Source organism: Scardinius erythrophthalmus, assembly GCF_964197995.2.
Source record: "Scardinius erythrophthalmus genome assembly, chromosome: 8".
Classification (NCBI taxonomy): domain Eukaryota; kingdom Metazoa; phylum Chordata; class Actinopteri; order Cypriniformes; family Leuciscidae; genus Scardinius; species Scardinius erythrophthalmus.
The window spans coordinates 7,958,145-7,980,655 of record NC_138228.1 but is presented as its reverse complement, the minus strand read 5'-3'; the positions used below and the strand labels follow the sequence as shown (position 1 = coordinate 7,980,655).

The following is a 22,511-nucleotide window of genomic DNA, read 5'->3' as shown; positions in this document are numbered from 1 at the left end:
GAAGTTGACCGATATAGATAAATGTTGACCATCTAACCCTAACCCATCTGGTTCAAGGATTTAGTTGTTTAGTTGATAAAAGACATCTGGATTGGCTTGGCGTTCCCTCACTTTTATTATAGACTCCAAAATCCCTGATTCCTGTCACAATTAGTCGCAAACGTTCACCCACCCAGCACAGTGGTCTTCCCACATGAAATAGATCTAACTGTTCAGAGAGGGTCATCGCTTTATCCTTGAGAAACTGAGAATCCATTCATCGGCTCGGCTTGGAAACCTGACTGACGCAAATGGATCACTGGGAATATGAGTGTCCCAGCAGTAATTATGTTACAACGCTGCTACCGCACACGACCAGAGGGTAGGGGGTGGGGGGGGAGAGGTGGTAGGCGGTGGTGAAGAGAATAGTGATACTTCTCTTGTTTCATTACAAGTTTTTTCCCCTCTTTTGTCCTTTTCTTATTGCCTGTCATATTCACACACACACGCAGACAGAGCACAACAATCCGTCATGACATTTACCATGTGCTGAAGAGTGAACTTCACAGTAGCACGTCACACCTAACGACTGTGCAATCAAAGGGTAGTTTTAAGTGAGGCTAGTTGCACTATTTCTTTTTTATCTTTTCTGCTCATAACTTTTTACTTTTTCAGATGTCTTTGTCATAAAAAAAAAAAAACATTTAGCAAAAGCTGAAAGAAAATGATGTAATTGATGGAGGGGACAGTGGTGGGAACTAGAGCCACATTGAAGTTTTCTCCATGGCTTTTTCAGCACGGCCCCTAAGGCATCTTCTCAGTCAAAGTCACCTTGTGTAGTTCGCCTCTCTCCCAGCTCTCGACCTTGCTTAAATCCTTGATTGATTGTGGGCACGTCTAGTGTGCGCTCGGCATTCTCTCACTGTGAATGTGGCATATCTTTATTGCTTTTATGATTTGAAGCAATAGACATTATATTCGTGATGATAGCACAGTTTCAAGTGTAATTTTAGATGCAATATAGTGTATTATTTTGTATTTTGTGATATCAGTAGGGTGGAAAAATCATGTTAGAAACACGCAGTTTATATAAAAGTTGATCAATGTTTTATTTGCCATCCATCCATCCATCCATCATTGGGTTGCAGTAAATTTTTTTATTAATTAATTGTTTTATTTATTTATTAATTAATTTTTTTTTATGAACTATGAATTAAGTAATTGATTACATTTTAATAAAATAACCACAATGGTATAACTCCTGTGTTTATGGTATTGATGTATATTTTGCTGCTTTAATTGCAAAGTCAAGTACATTTTGATGCATTAAAGGAGACATATCATGCTTTTAAATTGTTCCTTTTTACATATAAATCATACATTTGTAGTCTATATAAAGCGGAACTGCAATGCTTGGGTCTGAATTCCTCATTATTATAGCTCCACAGGCCCCTTTTCTACCCTTTTTCTGAGGTGCGTCTCAATCAACCCGTTTTGGTGCGGTCTCTTTAAATACAACTGAGACACTTCATACCCCGCCCCTCTACAGGTTGCAGAGGTTCAACTCCACCCCGTTCAGCCATTTTTGTAGTTTGATAGCAGAGATACGATTATCTAGCGGCACAGAAACTTTTTATTCACACGTTATTAACAAAATGTCAACAACGGAAGACTTGTCCATCCAGCCTTACATGTTCGAGCCAGAGTCAGAGCCGGAGCGAGATGAAAATGAAGACGACGAATCTGCAGAACAACGTCTTCATATGGATGTATCGCAATGGTGTGTACTGTATTTACACATGAAACTTTGGTCTTCCGACCTTTTACCACCGTGTCGATTTATTTTGATTAATATGTGCGAGGGAGAAAGAGCAAGACAGCGTCTAGTTTGGAGACGGTGATGTCTTGTTTACACGTTCGTCTGGCTCTGAAGAGAGAGAGAGTGAGCGCGCGTGCGACCGGGTCTCTCTCTCTGCTCGTTCTTTCAGTTAAACATGCGTCCTGACACAAGCGCGGCAGTTCATCTACATTAGACGGTGTAATGAAGCGTGTGGGTTACTACATCCAACAACCGAACATTTTAACTTACCCTCTCGTAACTTCTGCATCCTTTAGCTTGGACTACAAAATTGCAGTGAGAAATAGAAATGGCGGATTGCTCGAAGTGTTGGGCCGGGAGTCAATATCCTTATTTGGCAGTTTCGCTGCAAATACTGTGACGTATTAGTTCACAAAACGTCATAGATAACAGAAAAATCGGAACAGGTTGAAAAATATGACCAAAACAGAATATAAAGATATCAACGAAGCACCTGAAGAGAATAATTTCATATTTTCTGTACTTCTAAACACTCCAAATATACAACAAAATGCATTTAAGGGCTAAAAAAGTGGATTTAGCATGATATGTCCCCTTTAAAGCCACAAAATTGGATTGAAACCGATTAAAGGTCCCGTTCTATGCCCCTTTTCACAAGATGTAAAATAAGTCTCTGATGTCCCCAGAGTGTGTATGTGAAGTTTGAGCTCAAAATACCCAACAGATCATTTTTTACAGCATGTTTAAATTGACATTTTTTGGGGCTCAGAAAAACGAGCCGTTTCAGTGTGTCCCCTTTAAATGCAAATGAGGTGCTGCTGGACGACACAGGGGGCGGAGCTTCATGAGCTCGTGCTCAGTCTGTCAGGAAAAATTCATCTCACGGAATGATGATAATATCAGAAACTCTCAGTAACGGCGTTCATTTCGAGTCGGACAATAATGCCTACAGAGTCAGATTGCTGTATAGAGATGAAACAGGTATAGTTTAGTAGTTTAATTACGGTTATTATAACGTATTTGTCATCTGCTTGTAGGCTATGTATCCATTATTTATTAATAGCCCACAAGTCTGCTGTCTGAATGATGATCAAACATGTACTGATGAGTTTAATAAAGTTTATTGTACATCACACAAAAGATGAAGCGTCAGTTTTACTTCAGAAAATCACCGTAAGAGCTGAGTAAACACAGTAGGCTAAGTTATAAGAAGTGCGCAAGTAGCCAGTAGAGTTGAGGGAGCATTCCTGTGGGCGGAGGTTAGTCAAGAAACGGTTCTGGTGATGTCACTAATGCAGGATGTAGAGGGGTGTAGTCCAATCGAGCCGTTTTTTGTAGTCAACTTCTGTTAAATAAAATATCTCGCTTGGCATTGAACTTTGAGCTTTATAATTTTACAGATATTATTTATGCTCTAACAGCAACATTACACACTAACTAAAGTTTGAAACATGGAATCGCATGCAACGGGACCTTTAAGAAAGTTTAAAGCAGACAAAGCGACCGCAAATCATTTAATTTAATGATAATTTGCGCTTTGGAATTACATGGATGATGGTGACCGTATATACACCTATGTTAAGATATGAATGTAAATTGTAAAAATATATATAAAAAAAAAACGTATTAATCATGCATTTTGGGAAGTTTTATCTCGTGGGGCCGTACCTGCTGTTATTACTTTCGTTCAAGCCTGAGAGAGTTTGGATGTGGTGATGGCATTTTGGAGGTGAGAAGTGGCTTTCTTTTCCTCACCTCCCCGCCTCTGGTGCCAAGTTCTCGCCTGTTATAGTTCTATACGAGCAGTAAGGAAGATCGTCTCAGCTGGCATTGATCCGGGAAGGGAATATAGCGTGGTCAGAGCCAGAGGAGAGCCGTTGAATTGAGCATGCAGTCATTATCAGAGATTAACCACCCAATGTCTGCCTGCTCAGCAGTGCCAGAGAGCTACCCATCAAACAAACAGTATATAAACATCTATATCACACTCTTAAATCCAAGCTCTCAGAGTATAATACATAGATAATGAGAGAGATCAGACTGATGAGAAGCAAAGCAAATTTAGACCTGGTAAACATCGGCAGAGGGTTCAAATGAGGGTTTTGATATCCATTGCGTAAGGTTATATGTGTCATTTTCTTGGGAATGTCTTTTTTTGGGGGTGACACATGCTTTTGTTTCTTGGAACTGTGCTTGACAGTATCCAAATAAAGCTTTTTGAATGGGTCAGCCAAGGACAGACATGGTCTCCAGTCACATGTGTAGTAACCGTGAGCTCTAGGGATATCATATTTCACAAATAGTATAGTATAAAGTCCCCTTTAAGGATATATTTTCCTGCTCTGTCTTTCTTTATGTGTGGAATGAAACTTGTTTATTTTTAATCCCATCCTTCTTTTTTTGTGATGTAAGTGGCAAGTTTCCAGATTTAAGCATGACATCAGTTTTGAATGACAAAATTCAGTTCAGAATTAGTCACATGTTTTCATTGACATATAGGCTTAAGCATGCCAATGTGGCCTTCTAATTTTTATTGTGCCAATATAAACCACGGAATATGTCAGATTGATCCCATAGCGCCTAATTTAGTTCTGTTTCTCTGAGGGTGTGTGAGATTTTATATAGAATTTAGTTTTACTCCTCAAGCATTATCTACACACCCTGCCCTATTCTTTTATTCTGTTCTCTTATTATATTTTGCATAATGAAGTGCTAAAATATAAATGTAGAAAATCTCACGCCTGCGTAAGATTCCTCATATTTCAGTCTCCCCTCCAGGGCTCTTTTTTTTGTTGACATGAACATATGTACCATTTTCCTGAAACAGAGCTCATATCCTGATCATCTCAACTTGTGAAGAATGTATTTCGAAACTCATTTGTCCTGCTGCGTAACATCACCTTAAGCCATGTTTTAAAAAAGGAAGTTAACATGGTGTGAAAAGTTTGTTATGAGTGAGCGCGTGCAACATTATTCCATCTGCGCTCGCACACTCGCCTTCTCCGAGCCTCATTTTCACTCATTTCTTCACGCACTCCCCTTTGCTGGATCTTATTAATTATATCTCATTAGTTGCCTTGGAAACAGAGGTGAGGGAATGTGGAGAGAGGAAACTGAGAGACTTAACAAGGGAAAGAATGAGAGGATGAGAGCCAGAGAGAAAGGAAGCAAAAAGCAGAAAGGAAGCAAGACAGCAGAAAATAAAAGTGTGAGGAGGAAGAGGGGAAAATGGCATTGTCAGATTAGCATCGGGAGACATTAACTACGACGAAACTGCTGGGACCGGACTCTTTACCCTGGGCTGCTGGAGAGGAAGATAAGCACACGCTCACAAAGGCAGACACCAGTACGCCTCCTCCCCATCCAGGCCAGGTACACATCCACCTCTTAGAAGCCAGAGAACAAAAGCCCAGGCTCTCCACCCTCCCCTTCTGTTCTTATGTCAATGCGTCGCTACAAATGAACCTTAAAGTTTCCCCGCCAGACCCGCAACTGCAACACCACACTAAATGGAGGCAAATCAGTTCCTTTGTGTTTGTAATATGCTGAGCTTTTGTGGTCGACGGTCTGGTCATTTGTATTTGAAAGTTCTACACGGCCTACTGCAGATTTGTCCCGTTTTATGGCTTCGTCCTTCTTTGGTGTGTTATCGAATGGTGATTCATAGTTATGTAAGCTGGGAAGGTTTGAGCTTCTTATCAGCGGAGGCCAAAAAAAGGGAAGCCTGGTGCTGCTTGTTTAAAAAAAACAACAACAAATAAAGAACGAATGGAAAGAATAGAAAGTGAACGAGAGCTTGGAGGAGCGTGCTTGAGTCGCCTGCGAAATGGCCCTGGTTGTAAACATAATAAACATGCTGGGAGAATACACAGGAGATGGACTTGTGTAGTTGTTTAGTCTCCAACAGACAGGAAGATAACAAGGGGAAGGATCAGAGCAGACGCTTGTCCCAATGGCTCCTTTTTCCCCCTTTCTTCTCTCTCTCTCTGTGTCTCTGGCTTTTTCTTTCCCACCCTGTCTAGCTCTTTCTCTAATGTCTCTGGCTGGCTGCTATTGGTCATCTGAAGGGGTTTGAAAAACAGGAAGTTGAGGAGCAGGATGTAGGGAGTGTGTTCTGCCCACAGCTTGTTCTGGGACGTTGAGCTTTCAGGGCGGCTGTGCACAGGAAACAGCGCTGTCATGGTGGTGCCCGAGATTCTGGACACTGCCTGAAGTCGGAAAAGTAGTGACCCTCTCTATGTTTCCAAGTGCTACCACTAGGTTTCCCTTTACACCTTCAATACCATCTTTGAAGTAAGGAATGGAGGACTTTGTTTATATTGATATTGCATTTATATTGACAGATGGTGTGTGTTAATTCAGTGCACCACTAAATGTAATAGTATTTATGTGAGCAATTAGATAACTGTACTATGTATTTACTATATAATGTATATAGTGTGTGTATGTGTCTTTTCTTGGTGATCTAGTGACTTTTATTAATTTAATTATTTTAACCGCATTGAAAAAAATGATTCGTTGAATTTAATACATTTTTTTATCGTAAGTGGTTGTTTTTACCTACATTTAAACAAATGCATTAAGTTGAACTAAAATTAAGTTCAACTTAATGCATTTGTTTAAATGTAGGTAAAATCAATTGTGTGCAACCACTTACGATACATTTTTTTATTAAATTCAACTAATCATTTTTTCAGTGCAAAAGGTAAAATTTAGGATAAAGCAAGAATTGACACTTACTATAAATATGGATCTGTCACATTTGAAGCCGTTATGAAATAGTCCATTTATGTATAATCTGCTGCAGATATGCTTGCTATGATTTTAATTTCAGTAATTGAGAAAGAAACAATTATTTTTCGCATGATTTTGGTCAGATTTTCTTTTTAAATTAATGTGCAAAGAAAACACTTTCACACTTGTTGAGCCCTGTAAATAGTCTCTTTGTAGTCCATGCAGTCGCTTATATTCTTAATATGTTTTCAATACAGCTGAGGAAACCTCAGTTTATACAGTTAAGGGATTAGAGGAACACTCTTCAAAATGACAGGTTTGTTTAAAAGAGAGGTAGTTAAAGGTTTGGCAGGCAGATGAGGGAACGCAGTGTGCGAATGTGTGTATGTGTGCGGTAATTACAGTGGGAGTAGGGCATGTTTTATTGAGTGTGAAAAGGCCTGACCCCAGTACCAGCCCTCCCACACTCTCACATTGGCACGTTCCGAAGGGAGAGAGAGCGAGAGGCCTATCACTAACACACTGCTTGTGTGCTCACGCCCACTCGCACATGCACGCACAGCGCAATCATTTACATTTATATAGACCCGCTCATCATGGGATCATCTCAGTTACAATACACAATCCTCCCAGGCAGTGTGAAGGACATGGGAGTTTACTTGTTTATAAGACAAGGGAGCATCAGCATGTCAGCATGTCAGGTGGGGCCTCTCCTCTCACATTTTGAGGTGTGTGCGATAAATGCATGTTTCATATCTCAAATGGAAACCAAATATATATTACGTTACACAAGAGAAGATTTTCTCTCTCTCTCTCTCTCTCTCTCTCTCTCTCTCTCTCTCTCTCTCTCTCTCTCTCTCTCTCTCTCTCTCTCTCTCTCTCTCTCTCTCTCTCTCTCTCTCTCTCTCTCTCTCTCTCTCTCTCTCTCTCTCTCTCCCTCTCCCTCCCTATCGCACACGCTCTCTCTCTGTGTGAGTGTGTTTTGCCCCCCCGTATATGCACCTGTGTTCGACCGTGTGTGAGTGAACGACCTCTGTGCAGCGGGGTCAGGGTCAGCGCAGTGAGCACATGGACATGTCTCACTAGAGATCGGCTTTGCTGTGCACATTCTGTGGGTCATGTACTCCTATTGATTTTCATGTCAGGCCCCGGCAGTTGCTCCTATAGAGACATATTCCCCACTTATCGATCACAGTGACTGCAAATGTTTAGTAAGCAGCTTTCAAAAATGCTGGACTGGTTTAAATCAAAGATAAACTTTTGACCAGGTGCATTGCATCAAGGGGGCGCATTTGTAATGCATTTTTTGGTGAATACATTATTTCATGTTTTACTCAAGAACTGTATTGTTGCCACAAATTACATCACACGTCAGTTATCTTAATGTTCACTTAGTTTTACATTCTCTGCCGTTCATTTTTGGCTTGATAACGTGCAGTGAAAGAGTGTGTAATATTTAGGAGAGCTGATGTAATCGGCAGTGGCTTTGGACTGCTGGCTCTTCTGCCCATGTCCTGGAGCGCTGGAGTGATCCACCAGGCTCTTAGTGGATCTCTCCCACAGCCAGCAAGCCCCACTGCATCCACCCTACTTTCCTATAAACCCAGCCCAAAGAGATCTCTTTTTTTTTCTTATTGCAATTTTGCTGTGACATTTGCTTTTGAATTTACATATGAGTGCATTACGTACAGTATTTTCTCTTGCTCTCAGGTACATTTGCTCATAATTATTTACTTTTAGAAGAATATGCTCTATTATAGAACCTTAAAGGGTTCTGTCATGTACTTCATACATATATATATATATATATGAAAAGCCTCTAAGTGCCATCTGATATTTTCTTCTAGAAAGATCATTTTTATCAAGCTGCTATGTTTATGTTCAGTTATTTCACTTTAATGCCAATGAAAATGATCTATTAATTGTCACTGAAGTGAAATTACTGAACCTAAATATACGAGCTTGATAAAAATGCTAATTTTAGAAGAAAATTTCAGATGGCACTTAGAGGCTTTTGCATCTAAAGTCTTCATACACACACACACACACACACACACACACACACACACACACACACACACACACACACATATATATATATACACAGTATATATATACACAGTATATATATACACAGTATATAAATAAATAAATAAATAAATATATATATATATATATATATATATATATATATATATATATATATATATATATATATATATATATATATATATATATATATATATATATATATATATGGTTTCCCGTCATGGCATTGTTTTATTGATTTAGTTTGAAGTAATTTAGTTTTAGTAATTTTTTATTTAAACAAATGTTTTGAATTAAAAAGCTTGTAAACACAAAAAAAAAAAAAGAAATAACCGGTTAAACATTAAAGTCTTGTGCAATCATTTAAGACATTTCTCCTTATATAGATTCTTTTTTTGTAAACCACATTGACCCTAATCACAAATTGTTAAAGGCAAAAAAGTTTTGTTTCATGTAATATTTAATAGGGTTGATATTAATGAATGCATTGAGCTCTGGCCAGTACCGATTAAGCTGATATAAAAATTTGATCATTTTGTCTATATACTGCGAGTGATTTTTTTCAGGCATCACACAATTGTAATGAACAGTGTGGAAATTGGATATTCATTTGGAGATTTGTTAAAAAATTTGCTTACATTGAACTTTAATAAATTATTTGTGTGTTTTTCTGTGGAACACAAACAATATTTGGAAAAATGTATTTTGTCCATATACAGTGGAGTGTTTGACCCCAACATTATTCTTTGTGTGTGTGTGTGTGTGTGTTCTTCAAAAGATAGTTAGTCATGCAGGACGAGAGTGAGTAATTGACAAGTTTTTTCATTTTCGGGTAAAATAACCCTTAGTGATAAAAAGAAGGGGCTTGAACACAAGACTCAACCCGAGCTGTAATACACTCTCCTGGACCTGATTAATGATAGGGAATAAAGGTGAAGTGAGGGAGGAGAAGGAATGCCTGAAGTGTTGTCATTGGAATGAGGTTCAAGCAGCCGTTTATTTATCATTAGCGTTGTGATTGACAACATTAAATCATCATGCTCTTGGCACTCATTAAAGACCACAAAGACACTCCCTTTTGTCAAAAAAGCTAGTATCTGTCACAAAGAGCTGCTTGGAGGTGAGATTACTCACACGTGCACATTATGCCAGTTCACCGTAAATGTGTAAAACAAACATGGTTTCTATCGGAGACACTCACATAGCTGCTTTCAGTTAAATGTGACTGTTGCAGATAAGCTTTGTACAATATATCATCAACACAGTCAGTACAGCGAGATAATTTGAGAACATGTGTTTATAATGAAGTAGAATGCACCAGACATTCATCACTGTTTGCATTTTTCAGCGTCCTGACAATTTCCATCGGTTAATTTTTGCACTGTAGTATCTATAAAGTCACCAGCCATCTTATTTAATATTGCAGTAGCCTGTTTGTTATAATTGATTTATCAATGCACATCATTATTTTTGCATGATAATGATCCAATCAATTCCTGATGGACAAAATCAAGTCCTGCTAGGGTTGGGCCAATAGACGATGCCATCGTCCATCGCGATGGCTGACAGACATCACGATGTTGAGCCGGCATCGCGAAAAATCTGTCTATAATTCTATAAATTGTAATGAATTCTGTAATTGTAAATGTCTTAGAATTTTTCTGAACTTATCTCTAGGCTTAATATTCAACAATATTTTTGATCTGACTGCACTGACGCTGTTGTATGAGAACTGAACTGAGCTGGACGATAACATAATTTTTTTCGCAGAACTGCTTTATAAAAACTAATTTAATAATTGATTATCTTTAAAACGGACCTGATTCAACACCGAACTGACTTGAGCTTAACAACAACCGAAATGCATCATTTTCCTGTTAACTCCGGAAAGCTGCTTTGAAATAATCTGTATTGTATAAAGCGCTATATAAATAAAGGTGACTTGACTTGACTTGGCTCATGGACAAGCTGAGTTAAACCAGGCATTATGATACAGGGCCAAATGACATCCTTTCTTCTGTATCTCTGTACAAGACACTACCACTCCACCAGTGTGCCAGACCGTCTCAGGGAAATAAACAGAGACTCACGATCAACAAAACAACTCTCATGCGGTAATAGAGTCCCTTTCTGGCTTGCGCGATACAAGTCATTCAGAGCTTCACCCAGCCTGCCTGTCTGCACTGCAGGGCCGTAGCTTGTCTGTGTCTGTTAAGTTGACAGAAATGTCATGACACGATGCATTACGCTTTTGGACCCACAGTCTCCGAGACGGGCATGACAGCTCACAAATACGATTTAGAGCAACAAGCCTGGATACATGTATTTCTGTTTTTCTGTGTTTGAATAAGCAGAACAGCATTGTTATGTGCACACAAACACAGATAAAGCCTTCAACTTCAACTATGTACATTTTCAATCATGAAGCTTGTAAGCTTTGAATGGTTAATCCAAATGTTTTCATTTCAGTTTGACTGATTAAAAAGCAAACAAATAAGAAACTGTTTGGTTTTAATCTCTGGAGTTTGAAATTGTTCATCGGCAGTGAATAGAACATGATTTTAGAGCGCACGCATTTGCCGGGCGCATTGTAAATTAATAATCCCTCTGTCGAGCCAGATTTTTGAGCACTCCATAGTTTCAGCCCAACGCAGATCGTCTCGCAAAACTCCCGTTGTTGTAGGTTTTCTAAACGCATTTCCATAATGAGGGTTTGAATATGGCACTCGAAACGGACAATATGCACATGTCGTGAGGGCGAGAGCCGAAGGAAGAGCCAACCATTTTCCCTTCCTGCTGGGGGACATGGTGACTGAGAAAGAACAGTGTCGGCCTCACAGCCCTGGCGTGATGTGGTATAGGGAAATGTCTGATTTTGCCTGCCTGTTGTCAGAGTTTCCTTCTGTGGACAGACAGCGTGATCTCACTCCTAATAGAGACCTGCAGACACCTAAACACCCGTTTCTGTTCAGCAAGTAATTATAGTGTTTATTTCCTGCGGGTCACTCGCAGCCTCCTGGTCATCAACTTCCACATCTTTTTGCTGGCATCGTGTGGCTACAAAGCACGCCGTGGTCTTTCTGCCTCTCTGGAGGAGAGAGTTTCTGCCCTCCCTCAGCGTCTCTCAGATGTGAGATGTGGTTACATAGGCATTTTCTATTTACGTGTTCATCTGTGTCCATGCTGGACGGAGATGATGAATGCTTCCTCTTGAGAGCTAGCCGGCTCTTTGTGGGCAGGTTAGCAATGGGAGACAGGGACAGAAGACGGAGCGGGGGCGACTCGCGGGCTCCCCGGGGGCAAACTGTGCTCTGAACCTTTTTGACTTGGCTTCCACGCTCTCTCTCACGTGTGAATTGCCTCATCTGGCCCAGAGGATTTAAACTTATGTCAGCCTGAGACTGTGTGCACTCTTAATCATCTTAGAAGTGAGAGCTGGCAGCAGCCGGGGTTATGAGAGGGAGAATGAGGCCTGCTTGCTGTCTCCTGAGACGCTGTGCAGGGGCAGGGTGTATGTGCGCTTGTGTCCCAGGTTGTGTCAGACAGAAAGATACGTGGGAAGGAGGGAAATGAGGATAGAAAACAGGATGAGGTGACCGAAGAGACATTATGCACTGTGTGCATTCTGAATCCAGACAGATGACTTTATGACCCGCTTATTGGTGTCATATTGGCTTATCTGCTAAGGCTTGCTTCTCTTTAAGCCTGAAGTCAGCAGGAAGCATCCACATGGTTTTCGTCTTTACTTATTAGTCTGCTTACTTTCATGCTGTTAACTGTCTGTCACATAGTTGTCAATCATTGTTAAACAGCTATGTAACTGCAGGTATGATACTTAGTAAAGCTTGTTTTAGGGCGTCTACACACTAGAGAAAGCTCTGATGGAGCGTTTGACAGATAGGATTGAGTTCGTAAGGATTGCGTAAGAAGTTTAGAATGCAGCAATATTCAAATTCTATCTAGTACCAATAATCAGTTATTTTCTTGTTATGGCTGATAACAGATACAAATATATTAAAATTATATATTATTTGGTCTGAATAAACACAAAAAACTAATTGTAAACTTTTTTTTTTAATGCTACAAGTGAATATAGGCATCACAACATTATAATGTTTTAGGATTACATTGTGTTCATTAAATTATAACATAATACAATTATTTTATAATATAATATATCCTTAGGATGGTTAAAGATTAGGTCAGTGTTAGATGTCAACAAAGGTAATATAATGTAAAAGTAGGGGGAATGAGCATCACAAATACATATCCATTAGCCAGTGTTTAAATTTTTTTAACTAATAATAAATATCATGTGTGTGGGCCGATCTCCAGCTGTTGAAGAAAAGCAGGTGTGAAGATAAGAAATCATTGTGTGTCTCAGTTTTATATCCTTCCTGCATGTATCAGGCAGTGGAACACGGTGCATTCAGCCGCTTTCATCTGCATCAGACCTCCACTTTTGAGTTTTCACATTATAACGTGTTTTCTCTTTTTTTGTCTCTCTTTCTGTCTCTGATCTTCCTTCTTTCTTTTTCTCTTTCCTTCTCTAATTCTGTTTCACAGATAGTGGTGTGGACACCTCAGGAAAAAGATATAGATAGAAAGAGAGTGAGAGAGAAAGACTCGAGAAGAAAGAGTGGAGTACCATGTGCTAGGGGAGTGAAGGCAGACAAACTCTCGTGTTTTTCTGATATTCTCGGGGTGTCAGAGAGACCAAGCAGGACGTCAAGATGGGACGGAAGAAGATACAGATCACACGGATCATGGATGAGAGGAACCGGCAGGTCAGTTGTTGTTATGCACATCATCCTTATCCTTGCTCCATTTCTTCTATTTTAACATTTTACAAAGACATTAATGCTTTTATTCAGCAAGGACTCATGAAATTGCTCAAAATTGACAAAGATATTTATAAAGCTACAAAAGATTTTAATTTCAAATAAATGCCGTTCTTTTGAACTTTCTATTCAACAAAGAATCAAAATTATTTTAAATTGTAATAATATTTCACACTATTAGTGTTTTTACTGTACTTATGATGAAATAAATGAAGCCTTGCCAAGCAAAAAAATCTCACCGACCCCAAACTTTTGGACTACATGTTATGGAAGAAAAATCTGAATCCCTTCATGATTTTGTACACAGCAAACACAACAGGCCTGAAAGACCCATTTGATTATTGCTTAGTTTGGGCCATCTGTTCATTGGCTAAACACGTTGTCCCAGCATTCCAGGATAGACACACAGCCATAAAAAGGGACTGGGACACATTTCCAGCCATATTTACAGACGCGGCTCCCACACACCACTCTGCAATTTCGGTCCGGAGAAGTTGATGAGGCAGACAGAGCTGTTGCATGTCAGCTGGTGTGGCATGCAGCAAGGGGTGACTGGGGTGAATTGGGGCGACTATAGCCTCTCCCTTTTTCCTCTCTCTCTCTCTCTCTCTCTCTCTCTCTCTCTCTCTCTCTCTCTCTCTCTCTCTCTCTCTCTCTCTCTCTCTCTCTCTCTCTCTCTCTCTCTCTCTCTCTCTCTCTCTCTCTCTCTCTCTCTTTACACTGGTGGGCTTGTGCTAGGGCCCGTTGCTCTTTGCGGTTGCAGCTGCTTGGTAGTAATTAGGAGCAGCCACTGCACCTCGGCACCCTCTCATTACAAGGAGGGACAGTGGGATACACTGTGCCCATCTCTCTCTCCGTCTTCCTATTTCTGCTTCTGTCTCTTTCTATATATTCCTGTCCTTTCCCCAGAAAAGTGCCAATGATCTGGCCAGAGACAGACTGGAATTCACCCTTGTCTACTGACGCTAAATATAAATAACATAACACAGCCCCGTCTGGTCGCTTTCTCTGACACAGTCGTTTTAGAGAAGGGAAAATACACGTAGAAAACAGATGTGAGGCACATACAGTTCTGCTCTAACATACATGGCATGACTAATATCCAATTGAAAGAGGAAGTCACTCCATTTGTCATGTTTATAGATTTGATAATGAAAAACGTATGCATCAGTCCACGTCTCTCCAGCTAGACTTGATGCACCCATTCACACCCGCTCAAAATATCATTTGCACTGTCTCGTCGGTGAAATAACTTTCTTGCCATGCTCACGGAAAGCTAATTGAGGTTTTGCTCACTCTCCTGAGGGTGATAACATAACAGCCCGTGCCCTCCTCCCTCCCTCCTTGCCCCCAGCTCTCCTCCCACCTCTCTGACAGTTACTGTGGAGGTAGCAGTTCAGCCAAGTGAGAAACTCGAATTTACAGGACAGGCCAATTATCAGCATAACACCAGGTCCTGGGTGGGATCCAAATAGGAAGGCAGGCAAAGAGAAGATGTCTACTAGAAACATCAGCATCTGCACTATCTGCCCCAGCCTACAACATCAGCAAAAAGAAAAGAAAAAAGAAAAAGAGAGGGCAAAGAGAAAGTTACTGTAAAATCACTTTTTTAGTTCAGTGTATTTAATTCTACCAATCTCAATGGGATAGGTCACCTCAAAATTTTGTTTTTTGTTTATTTGTTTATTTGTTTTTTGTTTTGTCAGTTATTTTTTACATTTTTTATTGGGACAAGAGAGGACAGAATAGGAAAACCAATGCTTTGTCTATGAGCAAGGTCTCGATATCAGATCACTTAAAGCCTATAAATGCCTCATTCCTTCATTCAAAGCGGATCACTCATCTCCTACCAAAAATTTAAATTGTCATAATTTATTCACTCTCATGTCCAAGACAAAAAAAGGTATTTTGAAAAATGTCTCTGTGTTGTTTTGTCCATACAATGAAAGTCACTTTTATCTAATGTTGTTTTATGCCCCATTGACTTTCATTATAAGGACAAAAGCAGTTTCACATTCTTTAGAAATTCTTCTATTATGTTCCACAAAAGAAAAAAAAAGTAATATATTTTTGGAAGGACATGAGGGTGAGTAAATCATTTGGATGATCCCTTTAAGAATTCATTCACTCGCATTGACTTGCAACTTTAAACGTATCACAATACAGCTTTTTCTTTTCCCTGCTGTTATTACAGAGCTTGAGAGACAATACACCACACAGTAATTAATTGCGCTCTTGTCCGTCAGAATCCGAATTTCATGGTGCTCTTCGGAGAGAGTGGTTATCAGTGGCACACAGGCTCAGCCATGAGTGTGGTCGACTTGCTCAGCAGAGAGTTCTTGGAGACAAATGGAGAAAGATGTAAGACGTAAAGCCCTTTTATTAGAGCTTTTGCGTGCATACGAACACAGTTCTTCCCCCCTCCACTTGCATGAACCCGGTCTCCTGCTCGCTCTAGGGTGCTCTCCTCACCCTGGGGAGATGGCCATTAGCATACTGGGCCCGTTGAAAGAAGACAATTAAAATCCTTATCTGCGCGGCTGTGCCGGGAGCTATCTTTATTCATTGCATTAGAATGAGAGAATGCCTTAAGTGGCCTAATTAAATACAGTGGCGGTTCTGCACGCAGCACAGGCTTCGGCAGGGGCATCTCGAATCATTATGTGAAGGGATCTTGAAAGCCTGTTGACCTATCAGGATTTATTTAGGAGAGCTTAGCGGGGGTCGTGATGTCCACAATTGCAGTATCTGTCAAAACAATGGGTTCAGAGGCAAGCCGCGGGACGTTCATTGTGCCGTTCCTGCACGTATCCTGCAATATTATTCACCCCCAAGAGGTTTGTAAGATCTCAGTGAGCGTCGGATCCTGCTTTTTCGATCGATTCGCCATGAAATTTGCCAGGAAAAAAGACCGAAGGCATAACAGATGTCGATTCAACCATTGATTGAGTCCCATCAGTGGAAGAAAGAGGTATGAATTCATTATTTTGTGAGAATGAAGGCAGAGCATCTCTGTTCTTACTCGGCAGCACGCTCAGACTCTATGAAATATAGAGGAGCTGGAGGTCCTGTCATGCATGCATCCCTGTCCTTCTGGGGCTTTCCACCAAAAGCCCCTTAAGTGCGGCCTGTAGGAGGAGGAAGGAATGACAGCGAAAGGAGAAGAGGAGAGGATTTGGTGAGCCTCACTGAACATCTCAGGCTGACATACTAATTGCAAAGCTGTGTAAGGGGGACGACTGCCATAATAGCGCAGGAGGACAGAATGATCCTGAACCCCCCTCCCTTTCGCTCTCCACCTGTCCATCGTCCACTCATTACAAGCTCTGATTTCCTCTAAGGCTCTTCAAACCTGTAATTATATGTCCTGATAAGGTCGTACACCTGTCTCATTTGCAGCGCATGCGATAGTGGTAGTAACATGCTTTTGAATTACTCCCCTAGTAGAAAACTTATAATTGCGGTGATGGTCTCAAAGGACCCTAATGAGAGCTACCTGTCACTGTGAAAACAGCATCACTTCATTGTAGCTCTGATTGTGTTGTGACAGCTCTTTGATTCAGAGAGGATGGAAAGTATTATCGTGAACACAAGAGTAAAGACTCAAGGGAAGAGTTCTGCAAAAGCACGCACAGGAAAAACTCCTTAAGCCGAGAGAGAAAAATTGTCGCTCGCAATTTCATCAGGTATCGTTTGGCTTTGTTTCCATACAGTCGACATGCTCTCTCGCAGCTGCATTTGTGTGCGAGTGTGTGCGTTTGGACCTCTGTGCCTAACGACGTCCGCTGTACACCATTAAGCAGGCTCACTAGGGGTAATTACCCAAGTCATTAAAAGTTTGATGATTTCACTGCTGGGTGGAGTGTCACCCGCCCTTGCTTTGGCTTACTTTTGCTTCCGCATGTCGCTCGTTCAGGATTGCCGAGCCTCTTGCTCTCTGTTTTTTTTTTTTTAGGCAGGAAAAAAAGTGACGTGTATCCTTCCATTTGATTAGACTCCTCTTCTTCTCTCTCCTAAAAGGTTCTGAGAGAAAAACATTATTCTTTAATGAGAAAAAAACATGGTTTAGAAACCAGGGAGTGAAAAAAAGAAGAATGTTTCAGTAAAAAAGAAAAGAAAAAGATAACGTTCTCTCAAAGTGCCCTTTCCGATATTAGGTGTCCTTAAGTGATTGTAATTGCAGCTAAGGTGGATTATTTAAAGCAAAGGGAGTTTTGTTTTTAGTTTAACTGCATTAGAGTATAGCTCTAGGTTTGTAAGGGGAAATAGTGTGGGAGGTTTTCTGTCTGTAATTCATGTTTGATGACAACAACAATGAAATGCTCAGAACAATGAAAACTTCACCCACCTCCCTTCAGTTATTCATTGTGGTGGCAGAACATCACAACACAGAATGAAAAGTCATAGGAATGCACATGATCTTTATATCCGAAAGAATGTGTTCATTGATTTCTTTTCATGTCAAGCTTGTTGGCCTCATTATTCATTCAATAAACCAAACAAGTGCTCTGCTCTAACACCACCTAGCATATTGCCTACACCTAGCATATAACAACACCTGCATATTGCCTATATGGTAATCATTTATTTATATTAATACATATATTTGCTTATTATAAATATATGTGTGTGTGTGTTAATAAATATATTATTTATAATGAAGTAAATACGTATATTATAATTGTAATTATAATAAAGTGTTTCTGTAATCAACATTTGTCCATCTTTGATTAATTTTTTTTAATAAATCAAACTGACCTTGTTGCAATGCATTTGCAGTACTGAATTACAATGAAATTGTGCAGTATTTATTTATTCAAATGATATACAGTATATTACACAATAGCATTCATTATATTTAATAAATATATTAATAGATATATTTATTACCTTCATTATCATTTCATTTAATAAACACCTTATATGTATATTTCACCAAGCTTGTAATTTCACGGAAGGTAGTGCATTCTGTGTCTGCCTTCTTTGTGAATACAATTCTGCTTTAAAATTTGGCCAAATTGTATATTATGTGGCAGCATAATTACGTTGCCTACTTATTATAACAGCTTTAATGTCATGAGTGTGCCTTAGATACCTTTAAATTGTGTCTCCGTTGGCATCTCACTAGGTTATGTAATCACATTCTATCAGAATAATTCCTTTAAAAGTATAAACAGTTTTTTTCCCCCACCTTGTTTTGCCTTAATTGCTTTGCTGTTTTTGAACAGAATATAAGAGACCAATTACCACAGGTGAGGTTCATGTTGTGAATGATTGTGAGAGATAAATGCATAGAGATAAGTCTAATTACAAGGTCACACCGGCTCAGCCCCAGCTGGCTGATTCTGCCCTCTGGGTACTCGAACGCTCAGAACCCAGCATTGAACTGTGGACCTGGGGCTTCCTCTGTGTCCTGTGAAAGCTGATCCAGCCGGACAGGAGGGAGGGACCGCTGCCTGTCTCCCAGGCCTGAGTGCTCTTTGCTGGGAAGCAGGAGCGCAGGAGCCAGGGGGCTTGGGTCACTCTGCCAGCTGGTGCTATGGCAGAGACTCTCTCTGGACACAAACCCCCTGCTATTTGTTATCGAGATCATTGAAGCTGACATGCTGCTTTCAATGATATGTCACCACTGGTCCCCAACTATGCTCTCTATTCGATATAAGAGGCATCACCTTCAATGCCAGAGAACATTACAGGCCCACATGGCTTGTTTTTCCTGTTGACTCCCCTCCCTAAGGACAGCATTTGATGGAGCCTTTGACTGACAAGCCAGACATTGTCATTTTTCTGAGGTGAAACACACACACACACAGATTTACATGTATTCACATACCCTTAAAATATGTGGGTACACTTCTTCATGATCTATTTCATCTCACCACAATCCACAACAAGGAATTCCTCAAGATTCTGGTCACGTAAATGCATTACTCAACACTTTTCACCCACACATATTGCCCATTTCCTCTTTATGGGAGCAAGGACTTATTTTTTACTTACACACATCCCCATTTGCTTTGATTCACTGGTATCTTGAAATTCTAAGAAGCCACAATACCCAGCGGTATACGAGTCAGCCCAGTGCGCTGCCAGCAGAAAGAGGACAGACTGAAAAGTAAGAGATACAACATGGAAGAGATGATGGCAGAGCAGAATTAGTACCCCAGTAACTACCTGATATGCTGAAAAAGTTGTGAAAAGGTCAGCATTCTTATTCCTGCTGTACAATTAGATGAGAAATGCTAATATAATTACTGGATGGCTGGGATAGAATGACCTTATCAAAGACTGCCACAAGTTGGAGGGAACAAAGGGAAGTTTGGAGCACAAAACATGACTCATAACATTACTTCCTCAAACTTTAGTTACTGTGGGTGCTGTGTTGAAGTGCTCCCAATATCTGTTTGTGGGATTATTCTTACCAATATATTTTTGTGTTGACATTCTTTATATTATATTTATATTTATGACTACTATTAGGGTTGCTCGATTTGGGGAAAAATTCTAACTAATTCTGTCTAATAAAAGGTTTGCTGCGTTTCTTTGTAGGTCTGCACAGTTTGGCCCAAAATTGTGTCATTTTACCTCCACAATGTGGCAGTTGATATGACTATAAAATAATGATAATATTATTATTTTAATTATTATATTTACAATTATTACTAATTACACATATTAAATAAAAATTACTATTGTAAAATTTAACTGTAATACAAAAATGGAGTAGTTAAGAAAAAATGTAGTTATAAAAATAAAAAATAACTTTTGTTAATTATTATTAAAAATATGTCTGTATTCATTTTTGAACGCAAAACTATTGAGCTTTTATTTTGGCAAAAAGCTTCTCTTTTGTTGACAACAGCTGGTTTATAAGCACTTCTCATTACAACAATGGGAAGATGTTGGCACATGTTGCATTCCCAAAATGCACGTTATAAACAACCCAAACTCAGAGCAGATGCATACTGTAGATGAGTTTGTGTGGAGCAGCATTTGATGTGAACCGAGCTACTCTTTGACATTGAAAACACTGGATCATGAGCTGCCTATGTGTAAAAAAGCACAGTGCCACACTCGCAGACTTTGATAATCACACGAAGCCATATAAATTTGGTTTTATTTCGATAAATTGTGTAGCCCTAACTCGCATGACAGTAACTACTAACTAGATCAGTAAATTACAGTCTGAAATCAGTCAACTACTGTGTGAGTGTGTTTCTCTGTGAGCTGGTGGGGAAAAAAGCACTAATGACCTCCCACATGACCCTAGATTTCTCAATCGCTTTCCACCGTCTCAGCAGTGACCTGGGAGACTGGGGTTGTTTTTTGGGGACTCACCCAAATGCCCTTGTTGCAGCTAGAGCGCTTATTTGTGGCGTTCTTAAACTGTGGCTAGTTGACTGTACTTATCGTAAAGATGACAACTGCGTTTGTCATCACTGCCATCACAGGCGTGCATTGTGCTGCCCAAGGCTGAGAAGAGTATAATTGTTCTTTTTATGATAAGAAGTTAAACATGAGTTAAAAGCTCTTGTTTGCATGCGGATGGTTTTATGCATGTCTATGCGAGTGTGTGTGTGACAGTGTCCTGCACTGCAGCTGGAATAAATCGTTACTCTGGGTCAGCAAGAAACTACTCTGAGTGCCCTTAACAGCAATGGAGTGGAACAATGTCACAGAACACACCATACAGCAGGGCCTGTCCCATACTAAAGGTGACATTTTCTTCTGCTGCCTCAGAGGTCAACTCCAAACTGAACTATGCAACCTACTTTGGCCATCTCTTTTTCCACTATTAAGTTGTACAATTAAATCTGCCATTTATGGTAGGAGGGAGCATTTAATAATGATATACCTGGAAAAGGCTTGTCCAGGGAGATTTTGGAGGCTGCTTTGCCTGTGTTTGCTCTGCAAGAGAGGCAAGAGGAGTCTAATGACAGCTGGGAGGGAGTTGCTCTTTGTGGCTCTGGGAATTCACACTGCTGTCTGCCTGAGCTCAGCTTACTACTCTCTCTAGACTGCTCAAGTATACAGTCCTGCTCCTCCAGCACACTCCATTCGCTTCCTGTTTATTGATAATGAAAGCCGCTGTGTGTCATTGCCTCATGTCATTGGAGGTTGAATGGATTTAGATTAATGTGTTATGTATGGCCTGTGCAGATTTGATTTGGTTCAAAAGTTACTTGGGTAGCTGACATGGAATTTTAAGCAGTGTTGTGAAGTGTGGCATGCTTGTATAATTATCTGAAGGAATTTGTTAATTGATTTTCATACATGCATGCATGCATGCATGCATATATATATATATATATATATATATATATATATATATATATATATATATATATATATATATATATATATATATATATAATATATATATATATATATACACTCACCTAAAGGATTATTAGGAACACCATACTAATACTGTGTTTGACCCCCTTTCACCTTCAGAACTGCCTTAATTCTACGTGGCATTGATTCAACAAGGTGCTGAAAGCATTCTTTAGAAATGTTGTCCCATATTGATAGGATAGCATCTTGCAGTTGATGGAGATTTGTGGGATGCACATCCACGGCACAAAGCTCCCGTTCCACCACATCCCAAAGATGCTGTATTGGGTTGAGATCTGGTGACTGTGGGGGCCATTTTAGCACAGTGAACTCATTTTCATGTTTAAGAAACCAATTTGAAATGATTCGAGCTTTGTGACATGGTGCATTATCCTGCTGGAAGTAGCCATCAGAGGATGGGTACATGGTGGTCATAAAGGGATGGACATGGTCAGAAACAATGCTCAGGTAGGCCGTGGCATTTAAACGATGGCCAATTGGCACTAAGGGGCCTAAAGTGTGCCAAGAAAACATCCCCCACACTATTACACCACCACCACCAGCCTGCACAGTGGTAACAAGGCATGATGGATCCATGTTCTCATTCTGTTTACGCCAAATTCTGACTCTACCATCTGAATGTCTCAACAGAAATCGAGACTCATCAGACCAGACAACATTTTTCCAGTCTTCAACTGTCCAATTTTGGTGAGCTCGTGCAAATTGTAGCCTCTTTTTCCTATTTGTAGTGG

General features: G+C 40.0%; 1 protein-coding gene across 45 annotated transcripts in view; it reads left to right on the top strand.

The window, feature by feature from the left end:
• mef2aa (myocyte enhancer factor 2aa) overlaps nucleotides 1-22,511 on the top strand; it is a 90,919-nt gene that overhangs the window by 19,120 nt on the left and 49,288 nt on the right. For 28 of the 45 annotated variants that reach the window (XM_081372792.1, XM_081372785.1, XM_081372783.1 and 25 more), the window contains exon 3: nucleotides 13,148-13,368. In XM_081372792.1, the coding sequence (XP_081228918.1) occupies nucleotides 13,315-13,368 (54 nt within the window). In that variant the 5' untranslated portion in view covers nucleotides 13,148-13,314. Of the gene's footprint in view, nucleotides 1-13,147; nucleotides 13,369-22,410; nucleotides 22,468-22,511 lie in introns of all 45 variants that reach the window. The other 17 variants (XM_081372768.1, XM_081372797.1, XM_081372793.1 and 14 more) reach the window with 1 other exon arrangement.